Consider the following 23,172-nt stretch of genomic DNA (forward strand, 5'->3'; position numbering starts at 1 on the left):
TTTTTTTTTTTTTTTCGGGGAAAGGATTAGATTAAAGTGGTTTTTGGAAAATGAGAAAGTGGAAAAAATAAATCTTTCCAAGAAAGAGGAGACACAGACAGGAAACGATTGTGATTTAAGAGATACAGGCCAAATTGTTGGGTCATCATCAATGGATGTAAGTGCCCACAATAGCCTTGTCTCACATGGGTCAGAAGTGCTAGCTTCCAACAGCTTGACTGTTCACCAGAAACCAGTAGAAAACAGGTCCAAGTTGAGCAGATTCCACTTACGAGTTTTTCAAGAGGGTGCTTCCTAAGATCTCTTGCTCATAAGCTTCCTCAGGCCCTGTTTCAGGTCTTTGTTTCTCAAGCTGTAGATAAAAGGATTGAGCATGGATGACAAAACTGTGTAGACAATTGTTGACATGTGGTCCTTGACAGTGTAGGTGGATGGGGGCTGTAAGTAGACATAGAAGATGCTTCCATAAGAGTGTCACCACGGTGAGATGAGAACCACAGGTGGAGAAGGCTTTGCATTTCCCAGAAGTAGAGGGAATCTTGAGAACTGTAGTGAGGATTCATATATAAGAGAAAGCAATGCAGAGAAAAGGAGTCACCAAAACAATAGGTGTTTCTGTCATCTGCACAATTTCATTGACAAATATGGAAGAGCAGGACAATTTCAGCACAGGGCTGAGGTCACAGAGAAAGTGGTGGATAACACTGGAGTCACAGAAGGTGAGACGATTCAGCAGAAGTGTGTGCAGGAGTGAGTGGAGGTGAGGAAATGAGCAGGAGAAGGCCAACAGGAGGACACAGCAGTGGTGGCTCATGGTGGTGACATAGTGGAAGGGGTCACAGATGGCCACATAGCGGTCAAAGGCCATGACTGCCAGAAGGCAGCTGTCACTGTTGCCCAAGGCATAGAGAAAATACATCTGTGTCAGACACCCAGCATAGGACATGGTCTTCTTTTCTGACAGGAAGTTCATCAGCATCTTGGGGACAATGCTTGTTGTAAAGCAAATATCAGTGAGAGACAGAAAACTCAAGAAGAAATACATAGGGGTCTGAAGATGGGGGTTGAAGCGAATGGCCAAGATGATGAGCAGGTTCCCTGTTATGGTGACCAGGTACACGATGAGGAAGAGAACAAAGAGTGGCTTTTGGTCCTCAGGCCAGGAGGAGAGTCCCAGGAGGATAAACTCAGAGACACTGCTGGTGTGGTTGATTCTTTCCATTGACTTGGGCTCAGTTATAAACAAGAAGTTTTGTTATTTAACATGCTCTGATTTCATAACACCAATCATGAGAACCTAGCAAGTCTTCGTTTCTTCTGTTTGGTCACAATTAGCTACTGTGCTCATTGTGGGATGGCTTGTTCACCTCATGGTCCTTGATGGGGTCCTCCCTTCCCAACTCTAAGGGCTCCATAAGGGCATTATATTGAAATCTGGAGGGACAGAGGGAGAGTTTTCCTTTAGAAACTTTCAGAAGTGGACTCCTCTAATTCAGACTCAGTATTTCCTGTTCTGTGAAAAGCACTGTTCACCTGCTGGGGACATAGCAATAGAGCAGACAGATTCCTGCTTATGTGGAGCTTTCTAGTTGGGGAGGTAGATCATTATACTACAAAATATGTAGTATAGCATCAGTTAGGGATACATTTTGTGAACAAAATAAAACAGTATTAGAAGATGGAGGTTGATGGGGAGTCAGACTGGGGGTATTTTAGATGGGGAGGTTTCAAGACACTCTCTCCCTATCAAAGCATACTCAGTTGTGTCACGCTGAAGTTTATCTTTGCATTGTCTTGAAAAAACTAATGGTTTTTCAAAACAGCCAACAGGGCAAATCTAAGACGAATGTTGAACCCAATCAATAGAGTGATTTTTTTTCTGCTCTGCTCACAGAATGAAAGGTTCATCCTCCCTAGCTCATGACATGCTATCATCATTAGTTTGCACAAGTCTCCCTTTTTTTGTACATTGTTTTTTCCTTCTTTAATTCTCTGTCCTAAATCACATTTGTACAGAATAAGCACCCATTGTTAAGTGTTAATCTGTTTTTAATTTATCTTTTATGTGTTTATTTAAAAATATGAGAAACATGTGAATTTTTGGTATATATATTTTTCATCCCGATCCAGTTACCTACCAATGGATATCAAAGTGGCCTCCATTTCTTGCTACTATAAAAAAATCTCTGCAATGAGAATTTTTGTATCAGCAAAATGTTGTCACAATTTTTTTGTAATTAAAGTTTTTGAGTAAGCATATTCATTCATACCTTGTGAATAGGCATATTACATAGAGATTTTCAAGCATTTTTAGATATTGGTTATTTATACACTTTTGGCTACCATAAAATCTCTACAGTGAACATATTTGCACTACCAAGATGTTTGAAACAACTTCTTTAGAGCAGTATATTCTTTTACACATTGTGAATGGGCCTTAATACACCAGAATTTTCACATATTTTTAAATGTTGGCTATTTATATGTTGATGTACTAAAAAATTAAATGCTTACATTTTTCTTGTAAGTTACTAAACACCTTTAAATCTCAGGTTTTTCATGTATAAAATCAAACACAAATATCCACATTGTCTTGAGGATTTAATGAGATAAAGCATTTGAAAAACTTAAAAGAGGGACAAGCGTATTGTAAAAACATTCAGGACAAGCTGTTCCCCAGCCACCTCAGTGTCATCATCCTTTATCTGATATCCCTGCATGTTCTCAAAACTAATTATCTCACATGTTTAAATATCATAGCCCTCACTGTCTATCAGATTAATGTCATGATATTGCAAGATTTTATAGAAGGAAAATTTGTTGATATATTGAGTGAATCAGTAATTAAAGTCAATAATAACAAATATTTATTGAAAATTTATTAGTATTAGGTATGTGGTAAGCATCTCACTAAATCCTATAATAAGGAATTAAGAGGCATAAGCTATTACTGTTGCCATTTTTACATACAAGAGGCTTAGAGAGATGAAGTGATCTGTTCAAGGTCAGTAAGGAAGTGAATAGCAGTAAGAATTTGAACCTTAAGCCTCTTCATGTTTTGGTAAAGCTATACATATCTTATAATCATGCATTGGTGCTATGTTTTCCCCACTCTGATAAATTTCTACAGAATTACCCTCTTGCCACACAAATACACAACTGACAAACTTTCTTGTCCTGTGTTCAGAATCCACTCTTGCAGCTGTAAGGGTGATGACCAATCTTTCTGTGTGGTACAGATGGTGGGCTTTGAAAGCTTGAACACTTGTGAGGGACTGGCCACAATCAGGTGGGTAAAATTGGCCAGGCACGCCGGGCACGGTGGCTCACGCCTGTAATCTCAGCACTTTGGGAGGCTGAGGCAGGCAGATCACAAGGTCAGGAGATCAAGAGCATACTGGCCAACACGGTTAAACCCCGTCTATACTAAAAATACAAAAATTAGCTGGGCGTGGTGGCAGCGGCCTGTAATCCCAGCTACTCGGTAGGCTGAGGCAGGAGAATTGCTTGAGCCCAGGAGACGGAGGTTGCAGTGAGCTGAGATTTTGCCACTGCACTCCAGCCTGGCTGACAGAGCCAGACTGTGTCTCAAAAAAAAAAAAAAATTAGCTGGGTGTGGTGGGGTGCACCTGTAGTCCCAGCTACTCGGGAGGCTGAGACAGAAGAATTGCTTGAACCTGGGAGGCAGAGGTTGCAGTGAGCCGAGATCATACCACTGCACTCCAGCCTGGCGACAGAGCAAGACTCAGTCTCAAAAAAAAAAAAAAAAAAATTGACCATGCATGGTGGAGGTGGGTCTGGTGTGTAGGGTTGTGGTGGTGCAGTGGACAGTGCCTTGGACTTGAGGCAGAAGATGCAGGCTGGATTTGTCCTCCATCACCTGCTCATAGGCTGATTCCTGATGTTTTATGAAAGGTGTATTAGCCTATTCCTACACTGCTATAAAGAAATACTCCAAACTGGGTAATTTTTAAAGTAAAGAGGTTCAATTGCCTCACAGTTCTGCAGAGTTTACAGGAAGCCTTGCAGTTTCTGATTCTGGGGAGGCCTCAGGAAACTTTTATTCATGGTGGAAGGCAAAGCCGGAGCAGGCATCTTACATGGCAGGAGCAGGACAGAGGTTGGGGGAGGTGCTACACACTTTTTAAACAAGCAGATCTTGTGAAAACTCACTCAATAACATGGTAATAGCACCAATGACAGTGCTAAACCATTCATGAAGGATCCATCCCCATGATCACCTCCCACTAGGGCCCACCTTCAACACTGGAGATTAAAATCCCACATGACATTTGGGTGGGGACTCAGATCCAAACCATATCAAATAGCAAGTGAGATACCATGTCTGAAAAGCAGTGTGTCAAACACAGATGATTATTAAAAAAGCAGTCATTCGTGAAAAGGCTGCCTTGGGAATACAGAATTTAAAAAATAATGGAGATTTGGGTTAAGTGGGTTTGGATGCTCCAGACTGTAGACATGAGGATCACCCATGCCTATCACTAGGAAAAAGGAAGAAGGTTTAGGATATGAAAATCAGGTAGAATGGTTCTAAAGTACAGGGTGAGTGTATGAGGCTGGGAATGCAATCATTGTTTGGTTTTTTTGGTTTTGGGTTTGGTTTTTTTTCTACTGATAAGGTTTTGCTTCTCTTAAAACATGTGGTGTAGAGGTCCTCAAGATCAAGCTCAATGAGTCTAAATGAGTCAGATGGTGGTTATGACTTCTTAATTCATGAAATATTTGAAACTTTCAGAAAGGAAAGAGAAAGTGCCAAACTGGGTTGGCTAGGTAGGTGGCTATCTCACTGAAGCTCACCACTGTATCCAGGGGTTTTTCTTTGCTTCAATGTGTCTCAAGAAGTGGATCTTCTGCACGTCTGTGATTTCCAACTCTGCTTCTTGGCCAAAGCTCAGCTTCCTCATGTTTCTCCTCTGAACTTCTGGACTGATTAGCAAGGAGGGAAGAACTGAAACACTACTCTAAAGGAATACCACATTTCCCTTTTCTGACCTTAACTCGCTGTTTCTTTGCTAATCTGTGGTTCCTAACATAATGCTGCCTTTCTCAGCTGCACATCTCAGAAGGCAGGGATACCCTGAGTCAAGTGGCAAGGACTCTTTAGATTGTGGAAGCCCAGTGAGCTTTCCATGGGTTTGAATTCTGCCCTCCTGGCCTATGGGATCCTTGTTAGGCTGATATAGCTGTGGTGTGCTGACCCCTCAGGGGAGTTTTTCCTGTGATCTCCCTCAGCAAAGAAAGCAGAATGGAAATAACAGTTAGCAGAGCTGACTCCAAGGAGACAGGGACCCCTGAGGCTTCTCATTTAGATGTTAGGGCTAAACTCAGAGCTTCTTAACTTCACTGCAATATCCCAAGGGAATGCTTCTCTTTCCTCAAGTAATGGTTATCAAGAGTGGATAAATACTTACGTGAGTGAATATTTTTATGTTTAGGAATGTTTATGTTTGGCCATTCTAAAGGGTATACAGTGGTATGTCATTGTTGTTTTAATTTGAATTTCCCCGATGACATGAGATGGAGCATCTTTTCACATGCCTGTTTTCCATCTGTGTATCTTTGCTGAGTGTCTGTTAAGACCTTTGGCCCATTTTTAATTGGGTTGTATATTTTCTTATTGTTGAGTTTTAAGAGTTATTTGTGTGTTTTGAATTACAGTCCTTTATCAGATACGTTTTGTGCAAATATTTTGTCCCAGTATGTGGCTTATTATTTTTGTTCTCTTGACAGTGACTTTTGCATAACAGAAAAGTTTAATTTTAATGAAGTCCGGCTTATGAATTCTTGCTTTTATGAATCATGCCTTTGGTGTTGTATCTAAAAAGTCATCTCTAAACCCTAGATTATCTAGATTTTCTCTTATGTTATTCTCCGAGTTTCACAGTTTTGCATCTTACATTTAGGACTATGATCCATTGAGTTAATGTTTATAAAAGGTGAATTTATTTTTCTTTTTGGTATGTGGACGTCCAGATAATTTAGCACCATTTGTTGAAAAAACTATCTTTGCTCCGTTATATGTCTTTGCTGTTTGTCAAAGATCAGTTGTGTGGGTCCATTTCTTGGTTCTCTGTTCTGTACCATTGATCTATTTGCCTATTCTTTTGCCAGTATATATTGTCTTGATTACTGTAGCTTTGAAGTCAGGTAGTGTCAGTCCTCCAGTTTGTTTTTCTCCTTTAATATTGACTTGGCTACTCTGGGTCTTTTGCCTCTACATATAAACTTTAGAATTAGTTTTCTGACATCTGCAAAATAACTTGCTGGGATTTTGATCGGTATTGCATGGAATTTATACATCAAATTCAGAAGAATTGACCTCTTGATAATATTGAGCCTTCTTATTCATGAACATGGAATTACTATTTAGTTCTTTTATCTTTCATCATGGTTTTGTAGTTACCCTTGTGTTCATCTTGTACTTATTTTGTTAGATTTATGCCATTATTTTATTTTGGGGGGTGCTAATGTAAATGATATTGTGTTCTTAATTTCAAATTCCACTTGTTTATTGCTAATATTTAGGAGAACAATTAGCTTTTGTATATTAATCTTGCATTTTGCACTGTTGCTGTAATTGCTTATTAGTTCCAGGAATTTTTTTGTCAGTTCTTTTGGATTTTCTATATAGACAATCAAATCATCTGTGAACAAAGATAGTTTCATTTCTTTCCTTCAAATCTGTATATCTTTTATTACTATTCTTGTCTTATTGCATTAGGTAGGATTTCCAGTATGATATTGAAAAGCCATGGTGAGAGGGGGCATTCTTATCTTGTTCCTGAACGTAATGGGAAAGCTCCTAGTTTCTCACCATCATGTATAATGTTAGTTGTAGGATTTTTTTGAGGGGGGTAGTTTTTTCTTATCAAATTGAGGAATTTTCCTTCTATTCCTAGTTTACTGAGAGTTTTTAGAATCAATCATAGATGGGTGTTGGAGTTTGTCAAATGATTTTTCTGCATCTATTTATGTATTCATGTGGCTTTTCTTTCTTAGTTTATTGATGTGATGCATTACAATAACTGATTTTGGAATGTTGAACCAGGCTTGCATACCTAGGATAAGTTAAACTTGGTTGTGATGTATAAATCTTTTTATACATTGTTGGATTCAATTTGCAAACATTTTATTTAGAGTTATGCATGTATGTTTATGAGAGATACAGGTTTATAGTTTTCTTATAATGTCTGATTTTGGTATTAGGATATTGTTGGCTTCATAGAATGAATTAGAAAGTATTTCCTCTGCTTCTATTGTCTGGAAGAGATTATAGATAATTAATATAAATTCTTTAAATGTTTAGTAGAATTCACCAGTGAACCCATCTGGGCCTGGTGCTTTCTGCTTTGGGAGTTTATTAATTATTGAGTCAATTTCTTTTGTAGATACAGCTCTATCAATTTCATGTATTTCTTCCTGTGTGCATTCTGACATATTGTGTCTTTCAAAGAATTTGTCCATTCATTTAGGTTATCAAATTTGTGGGTACAGAGTTGTTCATAGTATTTCTGTATTATTCTTTTAATGTCCATGAGATCTGTAGTGATGTTCCCTTATTTATTTCTTACATTAATAATTTGTGTCCTCTGTCTTATTTTCATAGTCAGCATGGTTAGAAGCTTATCAATTTTTAAAAAATAAATTTTATTGTGTATATTTGAGGTTTACAGCATGATGCTATGAGATACACATAGAGAGTAAAATGGTTATTATTATGAAGCAGATTAACATATCTATAATCTCAGTTACTTTTTTGTGATAAGAGCAACTAAAATCTACTTATTTAACAAAAATCCCTAATACAATACAATATTATTAACTGGTTCTCATGTTGTACATTAGATCTCTAGACTTGTTCATGCTTCATGTCTGTATCCTTTTGATCTACATCTCCCAATTTTATCCCTCCCCCTACCTGTGGTAACTATTGTTTCATTCTCTATCCCTGTATATTTCTTTCTTTTTATTTCACATATACATGAGAGTGTGCAATATTTTTATTTCTGTGTCTGGTTTATTTCAGTTACCATAATGTCTTCCAGGTATATCTGTGTTGTGGCAAATGGAAAGATCTACTTCTTTTTTAAGTCTTAATAATATTGTAAGGCTGAATAAATATACATTGCTCCTTTTAAGAACAGATGATTCATTTTTTTGCTATTAACTTGTAAGAGTACAGAAAGTATATACATATATATGTATGTAAGTCTACATATAACATTTTCTTTTTTACTTTTTTATTTTTTAAGACAGAGTCTTGCTCTGTCACCCAGACTGGAGTGCAGTGGCATGAGCTTGGCCCGCTGCAACCTCCGCCTCCTGGGTTCAAGCAATTCTCCTGGCTCAGCCTCCCGAGTAGCTGGGATTACAGGTGTGAGCCACCACGCTCAGCTAATTTTGTTTTTTTTTTGTATTTTTTAGTAGAGATGGAGTTTTGCTACATTGGCCAGGCTGGTCTTGAACTCCTGACCTCAGATGATCTGCCCGCCTTGGCCTCCCAAAGTGCTGGGATTGCAGGCGTGAGCCACTGCACCCAGCCAACATTTTCTTTATATTCACTCATTGTTGGGCAGTTAGGTTGTTTCCATATCTTGGCTATTATGAATACTGTATATATCTTCACTGTGATAACCAGGTAGAACTCTGGGAGGTAAAACTCACAACAGTGTGTGGGCCTTTCTATGACTGGGTCCCCCTAGAGATTTTAACTCTCAGACTTGTCTATACTAAGCCTCCAGCAATTCATCAATTACAGTTCAGGTTTTCCTACCTTAGCACTGATTCCTGCAGAGGCTTCTGTTTGTGGGTTTCTGCTCCAGTAAGCCGTGATTCTTTGTATTTTCTTGTCTGTCTCTCCAATTTGGGGGGCAGTGGGTTGCCATGTGACCTCACTTCTCTGATGGATCTAAAAAGAATGTTGATTTTTCAGTTTGTTAGGCCTTTTACTCTTTCAGGAGTAACAACCTCCAAGATCCACACATGTTGGACCAGAAACTGGAAGTAACTCTGATGTATAATTGGGTTTTTAAATGACAATAATTGATTCTGGGTGGAGGCAGGAAAAGGAGATATTTTCAACTGCTGCTAGTAGTGTGAATGCAAGGTGGCATATGCTTCTAGGAAATAAATTGACAGCATGTGTTATAAACATTAAAAATATTTGTTTCTATGACCTAGTCTTTTTTTTTTAACCTCTAAAGAAGCATTTAATCTATTCATACATTGGTGCCTTAAATTTAGTCTTTCGGTATAAGCCCGTATAGACATAGACAGTGTTAAGCAATTTAGAAAAGTCTCCAAGTTGTGTTGATACTATTATTGTAGACAGACTTCAAATTTAAGGGCTTACAATAACTTTACTTAGCCAAAAGTCTTCAGCAGTTTTACACATATGACCTCCACATACAAAAATCATTGTGATAGTCTGTGTTTAAATTTAAAAACAGAATTATAAAAGAAAGCAAACACCTCAAGAAAAAAGTGCAAAGAACACGAACAGGCAATTCACAAAAGAATACAAGGGTTCGGTAAGCATGTGAACAAGTAATTAATGAAACTAATGAAACTAGCAATAATGAAATACTGGATAAAATGATAAAATAACAGTGATACCATTTTTTCACCAATCATATTATCTATCAAAGATTGAAAAGAACCATAATACCTAGTATTAACACTGAGAGTGCAGGTGGAAATGTAAAGTATCACAATAACTCTGTAGAGAATTTGACAGTATTTATTTAAATATTTTTCACTTTAAGAAATTTATCCAAAGGAAACAGTTGAAAGTGGTACAAACATATCTGAAGAAAAATGTTCATAATTACATTAAGCCATATACATTCTTGTTTTTGTTCCCCATCACCTTCATATCATCAGTACCAAATACAGTGTTTGGCATAGAAATTCAATATGTGGTTAATTGATTATATATATTGTCTATGACCTAGTCTTTCACTTTCAGGAATCTGATCATATAAATACTAAAAATATTGCCAAGTGTGGATGTGGAAGGAAAACAAACACTTTTACACTGCTGGTGAGAATGTAAATTAGTACAACCACTATGGAAAACAGTGTGGAGATTCATTAAAGAACTAAAAGTAGATCTACCATTTGATCCAGCAATCCCACTATTGGATATCCACTCAGAGGAAAAGAAGTCATTATACAAGGCTGAGTGCGGTGGCTCACGCCTGTAATCCCAGCACTTTAGGAGGCTGAGGCAGGTGAATCATGAGGTCAGGAGTTTGAGACCAGCCTGGCCTACATGGTGAAACCCCGTGTCTACTAAAAATACAAAAATTAGCTGGTCGTGGTGGCAGTCACCTGTAATCCCAGATACTTGGGAGGCTGAGGCAGGAGAATAGCTTGAACCTGGGAGGCGGAGATTGCAGTGACTTCAGATCATGCCACTGCACTGCAGCCTGGGTGACAGTGCAAGACTCCATCTCAAAAAAAAAAGGACATCATTATACAAAAAAATACTTGCACATGCATGTTTATAGCACCACAATTCACAATTGCAAAAATATGGAACCAGCCCAAGTGCCCCTCAATCACTGAGTGGATAAAGAAATCGTGATATATATATATACCATGGAATACTATTCGGCCATAAAAAGGAACAAAATAATGGCATTCACGGCAACCTGGGTGGAATTGGAGACAATTTTTCTAAGTAACTCAGGAATGGAAAACCAAACATCGTATGTTCTCACTCATAAGTAGGAGCTGAGCTATGAGAACAAAAGGCATAAGAATGAGACAATGAACTTTGGGGACTCAGGGGAACGGGTAGGAGAAGGTGAGAAATAAAGACTACACACTGGGTACAGTGTACACTGCTCAGGTACACCAAAATGTCAGAAATCACCACTGACGAACTTAAACATGTAACCAAACACCACCTGTTCCCCAAAAACCTAAAATTAAAAAAATTCTAAAAAAAAAAAAATCTCAGAAATTACCACTAAAGAACTTACTCATGTCATCAAACACCACCTGTTCCCCAAAAACCTACTGAAATAAAATAGAAAGTCATGAAAAAAGAAAAAAGAAAAATACTGCCAAGAATATATGTACAAGGATAGTACACATAAGAGAAACAGAAATCATCCAAGTTTTAGTCAGTGGGGCTTGGTTAAATTATAATATGTTGATATAATTGACTATTTTGTAGACTTTCTAATTATTTGATAGCATATTTTGGATATAGAATAATAATCTTAATAATTATAAATTTAAATTATAATTTTAATATAAATTTGAATACATTTTAATTGAATTATATTTAAACTTAATTTGAATACATTGTAATTGAATTTTAAAAATTGAACACATTTAAAAATTTTGCACTAACTTTTTAAGGCAATACCTATCCTTTGTCTGGAGATGGCTTTGGAGATAAAGTCGCTCTTTCTCTCCTTTAAGAGAGAATTGAAGTCATTTCCTTGTACTAGAGCAAAAGGCAGCTAGGAAATTTCAGGTTGTCAACTAATAGCTGCTGGATGAGGTTCTTACACATTCTATTACAAAGGGTATAAGTGAGGGTTTCTTAGAGAATATTTAGTACTTCAAAAAGAGAATTCTTCCGTTTTAATTAGATATTAGTTGTGATGTTTACATTTGAGACTGAAGGAGTTTTCTGTCTATATACATGAGCATAAGGGGTATGGTGTCATAATTATTTCAGGATTAAGCCTACATTTTATTATCTGTTGTATTAGTCAAGATTTGTGTAGGGAAGAAAAAATTGTCATTGATGTTTTAAGCAGAAATGAAGTAAATAAAATACTGAAATATATATATTTTTAAGCACTTTGAGTGCTTACAAAGTCATTGGAAATGTTATAGAATCACAGGCTCTAGGATGAGTCTCTAGGAATAAACTTAAGTGCAGTAATAATCTGACCCACCTAGAGTACTTCTCTTACCCAATTAGGAAGGAGGAGAATCAGAAGGTCGCCATTGAAACTATTGAATTCAAGAGCTTATCGGTGCAACTGCAGCCCAAGTATCAGGAATCAGCATCAAAACTACTTCCTGTCTCTCACTAACTGGGTAATTAGTCACAAAAAGTGGACTCCAGCTGCCGCTCCTAAAGCAAATGTCTGTCCAGCAATAATGTACCTAGTAACTGGACAATGAAAATCTGCTGCAGAAAAAAAAAATGTTCCAAGAATATTTCTGACAGTACAAAAAACAAAAACATAGAACATCTTCCACGTCATTTTAATATTCTAAATTTCATATAAGTGCACCCAACTAATTCATATTGAGGACTCTAACTGTAAAGAATTCTGGGAAATGTATTCTTTTTTATTTCTAGCCTTTGATGTACAGGATGGCACACTAGAATGAGGTTAGAATGAATGCCGAGTGCCAATGATCATTTACTAATAAAACCATTGAATAATAACCTTTGTTTCCCTTAGTTGATAGGTCTGATCCATAATAATTTAAGTTTCCATATGGTCAAAGCAGAGGAACACCAGTGCTAAGATATTTAGTACAGTCTGCATTTTTCAGGGCATATGGACTGATGCTGAAGATCACACAATGCCAAGAAGACATAAGAATATGAGAAAGGAATTCCTAGAAAAAGGGCAAAGGTTTCAATGACCAAGCTAATTTTTTCTAAGTCTACTGATAACATACTCCCTACCCTATCCTCCATTAATAAAAGAATGGTTGTTTTTGTATTATGAGGGAGTTAAAAGTGTGATAAGACTGTGCTGGTGTCAGGGTTTGTTTGTGTTGTATTTGTTTTTTGTTTTGGGGTTGTTAAAAAATATACTTTTGTTCTAGGCTGAAGCTACTACACTGTGGATCAATAAAACTACTAAAGTGTCCCAAGTAACTACTATAATGGTAATTTGCTTTCTTTTAGTAATAAGAACACACCACAGCACAGCTACAATAAAATAAGGTCCTAGAATGAGCAATAGGCCTTTATTTATAAAATTAAGCAATACTCAGTGTCTCTCTAAGGCCGGCTCTAAAAAGAATTTGATTGAATATTAAATATAATTGTAATGGTTTATATTTATTTCATAATAGTGACAAATATGGGCCGGGCACAGTGGCTCACACCTGTAATCCCAGCACTTTGGGAGGCTGAGGCGGGCGAATCATGAGGTCAGGAGATCGAGACCATCCTGGCCAACATAGTGAAACCCCATCTCTACTAAAAATACAAAAATTAGCTGGGTATGGTGACATGTGCCTGTAATCCCAGCTACTCGGGAGGCTCAGGCACAAGAATCTCTTGAACCCAGGGGGCGGAGGTTGCAGTGAGCCGAGATGGCGCCACTGCACTCCAGCCTGGCAACAGAGCAAGACTTTGTCTCAAAAAAAAAAAAAAAAAAAAAGGAAAAAAAAGTGACAAATATTATATTATGATCATCAGTCAAAGCAATTACAGTTAAGTAAAAAGGTAGGTCATTATAACTAGAATTCCAAAAAATTGTCAAAAATCTTTGTAGGACTCCTGTTTCTAGCAATTAGGCAAACTAAATGCATAGAACACATCTTCATTTCAAAACTGCTAGATATATATACTTCCTAGTAAGAAAAATAAAATTTAGAAGTCTAGAAATACCAAGAAAATGTGAATTCACAGAGGTAAGTGCCAATCTTCTTTAAAAATAAAGACAGAGGCCAGGCACAGTGGTTCACGTCTGTAATCCCAGCACATAGGGAGGCTGAGGCAGGTAGATCACCTGAGGTCAGGAGTTTGAGACCAGCCTGGCCAATATGGTGAAACCCTGTCTCTACTAAAACTAGAAAAATCAGCAGGATGTGGTGGTGCACATCAGTCGCTTGAACCCAAAAGGTGGAGGTTGCAGTGAGCCGAGATCACACCACGGCACACCAGCCTGGGCGATGGAGTGAGACTCCATCTCAAAATAAATAAATAAAATAAAGACAGAACTTTATTTTTTAAAGCTTCACAGGAAACAAGAGACAAAGCACAGTGTCAAAGCATGGGGAGGAGATCACGGTATTGGAGACCTTTACCTAAAGCTAGGACCACTGAAGGACTAAGCTCATAGCATAAGAATTATTTTATTTAAGTCTAATTTATTTTTGGAGATAGATAGCAAGAAAAAGCAAATTTCTTTTTCTGCATTTTTGACTTAACCATATTTTTTAAAACTTCTGAGAAGTGTTGCGTTTTTGACAAGGATATATTTTTAAACTTCTGAGAAGTATCAACGTCTAATGAAAGATTGAGAATACACTCAAATTGCATCCATGGTTTAAAAATAATAAACTAAGAAGAATTTGGTTTACATTGGAATTAGGTAAAAGTAAACAAAAATCTTTTCTGGAAAATGGCTTAAGCCCAGACTTCAAAGACTTTCTAGAGATAAAGTTCCAAAATTTATGAGTTTAAAAAATACAAACAAGGCTTGGTGCAGTGGCTCACGCTTATAATCCCAGCACTCTGGGAAGCCTAGGCAAGAGGATCACTTAAGTTCGGGAGTTTGGGGCCAGCATAGGCAACATAGCAAGACCTTATCTCTACATAAAATTAAAAAAAAAAAATTAGCTGGGCATAGTAGTACACACCTGTAGTCCCAGCTATGCAGGAGGCTGACATGGAAGGATCACTTGAGCCCAGGAGTTTGAGGCTGCAGTAAGCTACACACCATTGCACTACAGCTGGGTTGACAGAGTGAGACCCTGTCTCTTAAAAAAAGTTATTTTTTTAAGTTAAAGGAAAAAAAGACATAATGAGCAAGAGTTAGCAGAAATAACAACAGAATGAGACTAAAAAAGTTAGTAGCCACAATTTAAAAATAATCAGGAGTACATATATATGAGAACAAAATAAAAATCTCTAGAAATAAAGTGTAATTAAAATGAAAACTAAAAGCAGCTCAACAGCAATTTAGATACAGCTCAAAAGAGAATGCATTAAATTAAAAATAGAGCTAAATCATATAGATTATAGCAGAGAGAGAAATAATATAAAAGAATAAGGAAATGGGATTATTATTTTAACATAATATAATCAGAGACTCAATAAACAGGAATAGCCATAGGTTTTGATGTGTAATTATTTTATAAATACTTTCCAAAAGAGGCAAAAGACCAATGTTCAGGAAAACTTCCATCTGAGACAACATGGAGTAAACAATAAATGGATATGCCCCTATTCACTGTAGTCTGATTTTGCAAAACAATCAGGCAAATCCCAACTGAGAGACGTTCTATAAAACGCTTCACCAGTATTAAAACTGTCAGGGTCATCAAAAAAAAAAAAAAAGTAAAATATGAGAAACTGTCACAGTCAAGAGAAGCCGAAGGAGACAGGATGACTGAATATAATATAATATCCTCGATGGGATCCTGGAACACAAAAAAAGAATATTAGATTTTAAAAGTAAGGAAATAGGCCGAGCGCACTGGCTCACACCTGTAATCCCAGCATTTTGGGAGGCCGAGGCTGGTGGATCACCTGAGGTCAGGTGTTCGAGACCAGCCTAGCCAGCATGGTGAAACCCCATCTCTACTAAAAATGCAAAAAATTAGCCGGGCGTGGTGGTGTGTGCTTGTAATCTCAGCTACTTGGGAGGCTGAGGCAGGAGAATCACTTGAACCTGGGAGATGGAGATTGCAGTGAGCAGAGATCATGCCATTGCACTCCAGCCTGGGTGACAAGAGCAAGACTCTGTGTTTAAAAAAAAATAAATAAATAAATAAAAAAGAAAAAGCAAGGAACTAGGAATAAAGTGTGAACATTAGTTAGTAAATAAATAAATAAATAAAACATCAGGAAAGCCAGACTAAATGTACAAAGCAAGTGATTTTAGATATTGAAAAAGGCAGCGTGGGGAGATAGAATTTTCAGAATGAAGTGTAAGGACTTCAGAAAATCTGTTCCTAAAAAAAGGAACAAGAAAAACTGGCATGTAATCCAGCACTCTAGGAGGCTGAGGTGGGAGGTTAACTTGAGTCCAGTAGTTTGAGACCAACCTGGGCCACAAAGTAAGACCCCATATCTAGTTAAAAAAAAAAAAAAATACCTGGCAAATGTAGCCAGAAAGATAGAAACTGTTTCTGAGGAAGTCCAGATGTTGGAATTACTAAACAAAGACTTTAAATCAGCTATGTAAATGTATTTATAATAAATTAGGTAGTAAAATATATATTCATAAATTATAGAAATCAATCAATATAATATACCATATTAAGAATAAAAATGCAGAAAACCATATGATCATCTTGATAGGTGAAGAAAAAGCATCAAACAAACTTCAACACCCTTTCGTGATAAAACACTTAACAAGCTGGGAACACTTGAAAACTTTTTTAACCTGATAAAAGGTGTCTATGAAAACCTCACAGCTAACATCATACTCAAGGATAAAATACTGAGTGCTTTCCCCCTAAGATCAAGAACTAGATAAAGATGACAGTACTTGCCACTTCTAGTCAACTGTGATGGTTAATAGTGAGTGTCAACGTGATTGGATTAAAGGATGCACAGTATTGCTCCTGAGTTTGTCTGTGAGGGTACTGAGTCATGCTACAACATGGACAGACCTTGAAAACATCGGCTGGGCATGGTTGCTCACGCCTGTAATCTCACTACTTTGGGATGCCGAGGGGGTCGGATCTTTTGAGGCCAGGAGCTCGAGACCAGCCTGGCCAACATAGTGAAATGCCATCTCTACTAAAAATACAAAAATTAGCTGGGCGTGGTGATGCACACCTGCACTTCCAGCTACTAGGGAAGCTGAGGCATGAGAATTGCTTGAACCCAGGAGGTGGAGATTGCAGTGAACCAAGATTGCACGAATGCACTACAGCCTTGGTGACAGAGCAGGACTGTCTCAAAAAATATATATATATATATGTGTGTGTGTGTGTGTGTATATGTGTGTGTATATATGTATATAATGTGTATATATATATATACACAACATTATGCAAAATGAAAGAAGCTAGTATAAAAGGGCCACATTATGTGATTCCATTTACATGACATGTCTATAAGAGGAAAATCCGTAGGGAAAGAAAGTAGATGGGTTGTTTCTAGGGCTTGCGGACAAGGTAGAATAATGACTTACTGCTAATGGGTACTAGATTTTGGGTTATGAAAATGTTTCAAAATCAGATAGTTGGGAGAATTTTACAACTCAATTAAATTTACTGAATTTACTGAAATTACACTGAATTTTATGGTATAGGAATTATATGAATAAAGCTGCTATTTTTAAAAGGCTATGCAAAACAGTTATCCTCAACAAGGTTGGAAACCCAGGGATGATCTTTCTTATTTTCAGTCCTACTATCTGGAGAGCAGTTCCAGGCTTCAGTGTAGAAAGGAAAAATCAAAAATATTCCAGCAAACTCTTTTAGTTGAGGAGACAATGTTTGAAGACCAGGGAAGCCTCAGCTTCCCGAGTAGCTGGGACTGCAGGTGTGCACCACCACGCCCAGCTAATTTTTGTATTTTTAGTGGAGACCGCGTTTCACCTTGTTGGCCAGGGAAGCCAAGAAAGCTAGAATTCTTGGGACAATACCAGAAAGAAGGAAATTGTGCAGAGAGAAATATCAGATATTTTCTGGTGGGCTTTCTTGGGCCTTTGACTGGGTTTAGATCTGAACATGTGTGTGAATAAACTCCTGAGGCTGGAGAAAGTATCACTAGAAAAGGCTGGGTGGAACATTCATTTTGATGTACCTCTAGTAGTTTCTAGCACCATGGGGAAGGTAAATGGGAGTGACTGCTAATGGGTGCAGGGTTACTTTTTATGGTAATGAAAATATTCTAATGCTAAATAGTTGTGATGGTTGCACAATCCTGTGACTATATTAAAAACAACTGAATGGAACACTTTTTAAAGTATTATACTGTTATAAAGTAAATTTTATTGTATGTGAATTATATGTTAATAAAGTTATTTCTTAAATTCATAAAAAGTTTCCTAGGTTTTCTTCTAGGACTACAGATGCGTGCCAAACATGCCCAGCTAATTTTTGTATTTTTAGTAGAGATGGGGTTTCACCATGTTGGCCAGGATGGTCTTGATCTCTTGACCTTGTGTTCTGCCTGCCTCGGCCTCCCAAAGTGCTAGGATTACAGGCGTGAGCCACCACACCTGGCCGAAATTTGTTTAAGGTTAAGAGTGAAATGAAAATATTATTAGAAAAATGGAAGAGAAAACCAACACCAGGCTTTTCTAAATGAAGTCCTTCAGGAAAGGGAGAATAGTCCAAGAAGAAAGAACTGAGAATAGTTAAAGCCTGCAAATAACAGTATTTTTTTTACAAAGAAGATAGAAGTATTGACTAAGCTTAAAATGCAAGTTAAATATGAGTAATAAATCTTCCATGTAAACAAAAATTAAAATACCTATTTTACAAAAACTGCCGAACCTACCAAAAGAAAACAAATTTAAAAAGAGAAAATTTGATCAATCCAAAAAAAGGAAAGTAGAAAATAAATGAAACATGGAAAATGAAAAAATAAAAAAGTTCACATATTAAAATATCAATATATCAACAATCAAGTAAAATACAAAAGAACCAAAATCCCTGGTTAAAGATGGACATTTAACTTTCTTGGCTGTGGCAATTATTTTACTATATAGATGTCTATCAAAACATCACATTGTAAACCTTAAATAAATGCCATCTTGTTTTAAAAATATGGCCTGAATTCTTAAAATTTTAGAACTATGCAAGTAGTTATATTTTGACTAACCCTATAGACTAATTATCAAAGGCGATGACATCTTAAAGCACACTTTGATATAGCTATAATAGCTTTCCTTTGGTTAATATTTGCATGGTGTATCATTTTACTATCAAATTTTCTGTGCTTTTATGAAGTTCTCAAATTTTGAGATGTGTATTTTTATATAGCTTTTATGTATCTTTCATATATCTATGTATAAATGTTTTCATATTTCTCTTATGATTGATTATTTGGCCCAAGACTTTTTTATATGTCCACTTTAATTTTCAAATATATGGAAATTTGATTATCTTTTATGATTGATTTCTAACTAATCATACTGTGACCACAGAATGTGATCTGTATGATCTTAATGGAATCTTTGAATCTTTCTTATAAGCTAATATATCATCCATTTTTATAATTGTTTAATCTGGGAGTGAATATTCCCATGATTTTGGAGGAAGTGCTCTTGATATATTTCATTAGATCAAATATGTTAATTATATTATTAAACCTGCCATGTTGTCTTGTTGCCTAATTAAACCCCAATATAGTTGGAAATTAAAATCAAATCCATTAAAAAACACTTAGGTTTTCCAAATGGATATTCAACTGACCCAGCAATTCCAAGTAAAATCCTGCCAGTATCTCTGTGTACCTGTGTGCACATGTGCACGTATGCAGGCATGTGTGTGTGTTTGTGTATGTGTGTGTGTGTGTTTTTGTATGTGTATGTGTGTGTCAGAGAGAGAGAACTGACAAAACTACTTTAAAAATATTCATGAAAATACAGAGTCAGGCCGGGCGTGGTGGCTCACGCCTGTAATCCCAGCACTTTGGGAGCCCGAGGCGGGTGGATCACCTGTGGTCAGGAGTTCGAGACCAGCCTGGCCAACATGACAAAACCCCATCTCTACTAAAAGAATAAAATAAAATAAATTAGCCTACGTGGTGGCAGGAGCCTGTAATCCCAGCTACTCGGGAGGCTGAGGCAGGAGAATCGCTTGAACCCAGGAGGTGGAGGTTGCAGTGAGCTGAGATTGCGCCATTGCACTCCAGCCTGGGCAACAGGAGCGAAACTCCGTCTAAAAAAAAGAAAATACAGAGTCAAGGTAACCTCTTAAGAAGAACAAATTAGGAGGAATTACACTACTAGATGCTAAGGTTTATCATAAGTGTATTGTAATTACAGCAGTGTAGTATTGTCATATAAGGATAGATAAGCCAATAAAACAGAACAGACCCACATATGTACAATTGCCTCATATGTAACAAAACTGATACTGCAGTGCAGTGAGGAAAGAATGGCTCTTTCAATAATGATGCTGGTGTATCTATCAATATAGGAGGAAGATGAATTGTAACTCATACCACAAACAAAAATCACATCCAGAAGTACTGCAGATATAAAAGGTAAAAAAGCAAATGCTTTTTGGAAGGAACATAGGAAAATATATATTTATATGGCTAGGTAAAAACAAAACACAAAGTACTAACCGTAAAGGACTAAATAGACAAACTGTACTAAATTAAATTTAAGAACTATTATTCATCAAAATATATCATTTAGATAGTGAAAAGGCAATTCACAGAGTGGGAGGATTCTATCTACCTACCTATCTTCAACAAAGAAATCAAATCTAGGATATACAAGCAACCTTCACATCAAAGAAAAAAGAAAATGCAAAAGAAAAATAAGCAAAAGATTTGAATAGCTACTTCACACAAGAAGATATCCAAATAACCAATAGACATATTAAAAGATGTTCATATTCAGTTGATAGCAAAGAAATACAAATTAAAACCGCCATGAGATACTATAACTTACCCCACAGTGTGACTAAAATTTAGAAGACTAACAACCTGTCTTGATAAGTATTTGCAGCAACTAAAACCTTCTTGTGCTACAAATAGGAGAATGTGTTGGTAAAAACCCTCTGGGATGCCACTGGGTGGTATCTGCTATTGTATTTCCCATGACTATACACATGTTCTTATGTATATGAATTATAATACATTAAAAATGGCATATTTGTATGATGGAATTCTAAACAGAATGACAATAAATAAATACTAAATGTTGGTGAATCTCACAAACAAAATGTTGAGCAAAGTAAATCAGACAAAACCGACAAGTTGATTTACATTAAATTTGACATTTTCTGTTCCACAAAAGACACCCTAATTGCATGTTAGAGGGAGAAAATTACACAGAACGGTGAGAATATTGGCCAAGACACTTGGGCTAAGGCAGGAGTGTCCAATCTTTTGGCTTCCCCAGGCCACATTGGAAGAAGAAAAATTGTCTTGGGCCACACATAAAATACACTAAGACTAATGATAGCTGATGAGCTTAAAAAAAAAAAAAATTCACTTAAAAATCTCATAATGTTTTAAGACAGTTTACAAATTTGTGTTGGGTCGCATTCAAAGCTGTCCTGGGCTGCGGGTTGGACAAGCTTGGACTAAGGCAATGTCAAAATCAGATGTGGAAATAGGTGCCTTATCTCTACCTGGACAATTTACCCAAGTTTTTCCATCTGATTCACCAATTGAGGTTAATGAGGTGGCAGTAGCAAGCCCAGAGCAGTGGCCCTAGGTGATGAACAAGAGAAACAATCTCTGAGAATCCACAAGTGAAACAGAAATCGCATTGGAAAACACCACTGCGCCCTCCTTTCTTTAGGGATTTAGAAACAGATAGTCTCTGTTCCCACTAATAAGAACAGAGACTTATGTTCTGGGAACTCCAAATCTGGTAAATAGTCCCACATGAGCCCCCTTGGGGCCTTCCACTGCCACCTATTGTAACTCCAGAAACCTAATCCACTGTTACCTACAGCCCTGAATTTCTTTTCCATTCTGTAAGAGGGAGAGGCTGAGTCTCAGATGGGGCTGTGAGGTGAATTTGCCGTTATCCAAGAGGAGCGTGTTGAGGCAGCAGAGCCACAGCTGAATAACCTCTGAGCTTGGTTGATGTCAGCTGGGTAAGTGCTGAATTAGATAGACCAGAGTTTAAGTATAGGGTTTTCTACCTACCAGCTGAGTCACCTTGGACAGTTACCTTATCTCTTTATTCCTGTTTTCTTATCTGAAAAAATACTTTATCTTATAAAACAGTGAATATCCAATGAGATGATAAGTCAAGCACTTTTGGAAGAGTACCTGGGCAGGATGTTAACAGTCAATACTTATTAACTCTTCTTGCTGCTGTTGTTGTGATGATTGAGATGTTTTGTAATTTTCCACTTAGGTAATAAGTGACAGGAGCAAGATTTACATCTAAGTCTGTCTTACCATAGAATCTACAATCCTGGGCACAGGGTCGTTCCACCTCTTTTTATAGGGAAATAAAAGACTCAAGAGTATGAAATTAAACTGGAAAATCAAGAAGCAGCTATTCTGTGTCTTTCTGGAATGTCAGACCTCTTGGCTGCTCCAAGTTTTTTCCAATGTTCTCTCTGCAGATACATCTCAAAAGTTTATGCAAGGCTGTGGTGGCCAGAACGCTGCTTCTTTTCTCAAGTCTGCATGAATTTATATCGTCACAGCTCAAACGAACTGGCTAAATTAAATCAGTAATTGCAAGTTTTGAAAAGAAACCCACTGACTCACTTTGATTCAGCTTATTCCATGGTTCATTCATCTGTGGCCAGACAGCCTCAGTCATACTGCATGTAATTCATCATCTTCTCACTACTTTCCAGCCACCCTGGTCTTCCCATTCTGATCAGGTGCTGTATTACCTTGGGATCTTCACGTGGCCTGGAAAGTTTGTAGCCTTACTCTTCTTGCTTTTACTCTTGATATAGCTAATACTACTTCAGATCCCAAATTATGTTTAACTTTCTCTACGGTGTTTTCCTTGAACTCTATCTAAATTAGGCCATCCAATTATACTTTCTTTTTTAAAAAATTTTTTAGTTCCCTACGTTTTTGGGGAACAGGTAGTGTTCGGTTATATGAGTAAGTTCTTTAGTGGTGATTTGTGAGATTTTGGTGCACCCATCACCGGAGCAGCATATGCTGAACCCAATTTGCAGTCCCCTATCCCTCACCCCTTTCCTACCCTTTCCCTCCGAGTCCCCAAAGTCCATTGTGTCATTCTTATGCCTTAGTATCCTCATAGCTTGGCTCCCTCTTATGAGAACGTATGGTGTTTGCTTTTCCATTCCTGAGTTACTGCACTTAGAAAAATTGTCTCAAATTCCAGCCATGTTGCTGCAAATGCCATTAATTCATTCCTTTTTATGGCTGAGTAGTATTCCATCATGTTCCATCCACAGGTTCTTTATCCACTGGTTTGTTGACGGGCATTTGGGTTGGTTACACATTTTTGCAACTGCAAATTGTGCTGCTGTAAACACGTGTGTGCAAGTATCTTTTCATATAATGACCTCTTTTTCTATGGGTAGATACTCAGTAGTGGGATTGCTGGATCAATGGTA

The 23,172-nt window shown here is 37.2% G+C and overlaps 1 protein-coding gene across 1 annotated transcript; it reads right to left on the bottom strand.

Annotated features, from left to right (window-relative positions):
- Positions 1 to 294: 294 nt before the first annotated feature.
- On the bottom strand, positions 295 to 1,222 carry LOC129044154 (olfactory receptor 1L8). The gene is given in 2 exon segments (XM_054501830.1): positions 295 to 469; positions 471 to 1,222. Coding segments are annotated over 2 exon segments (927 nt in total).
- Positions 1,223 to 23,172: the final 21,950 nt, after the last annotated feature.

This window comes from Pongo pygmaeus, chromosome 13, assembly GCF_028885625.2.
Source record: "Pongo pygmaeus isolate AG05252 chromosome 13, NHGRI_mPonPyg2-v2.0_pri, whole genome shotgun sequence".
NCBI lineage: Eukaryota > Metazoa > Chordata > Mammalia > Primates > Hominidae > Pongo > Pongo pygmaeus.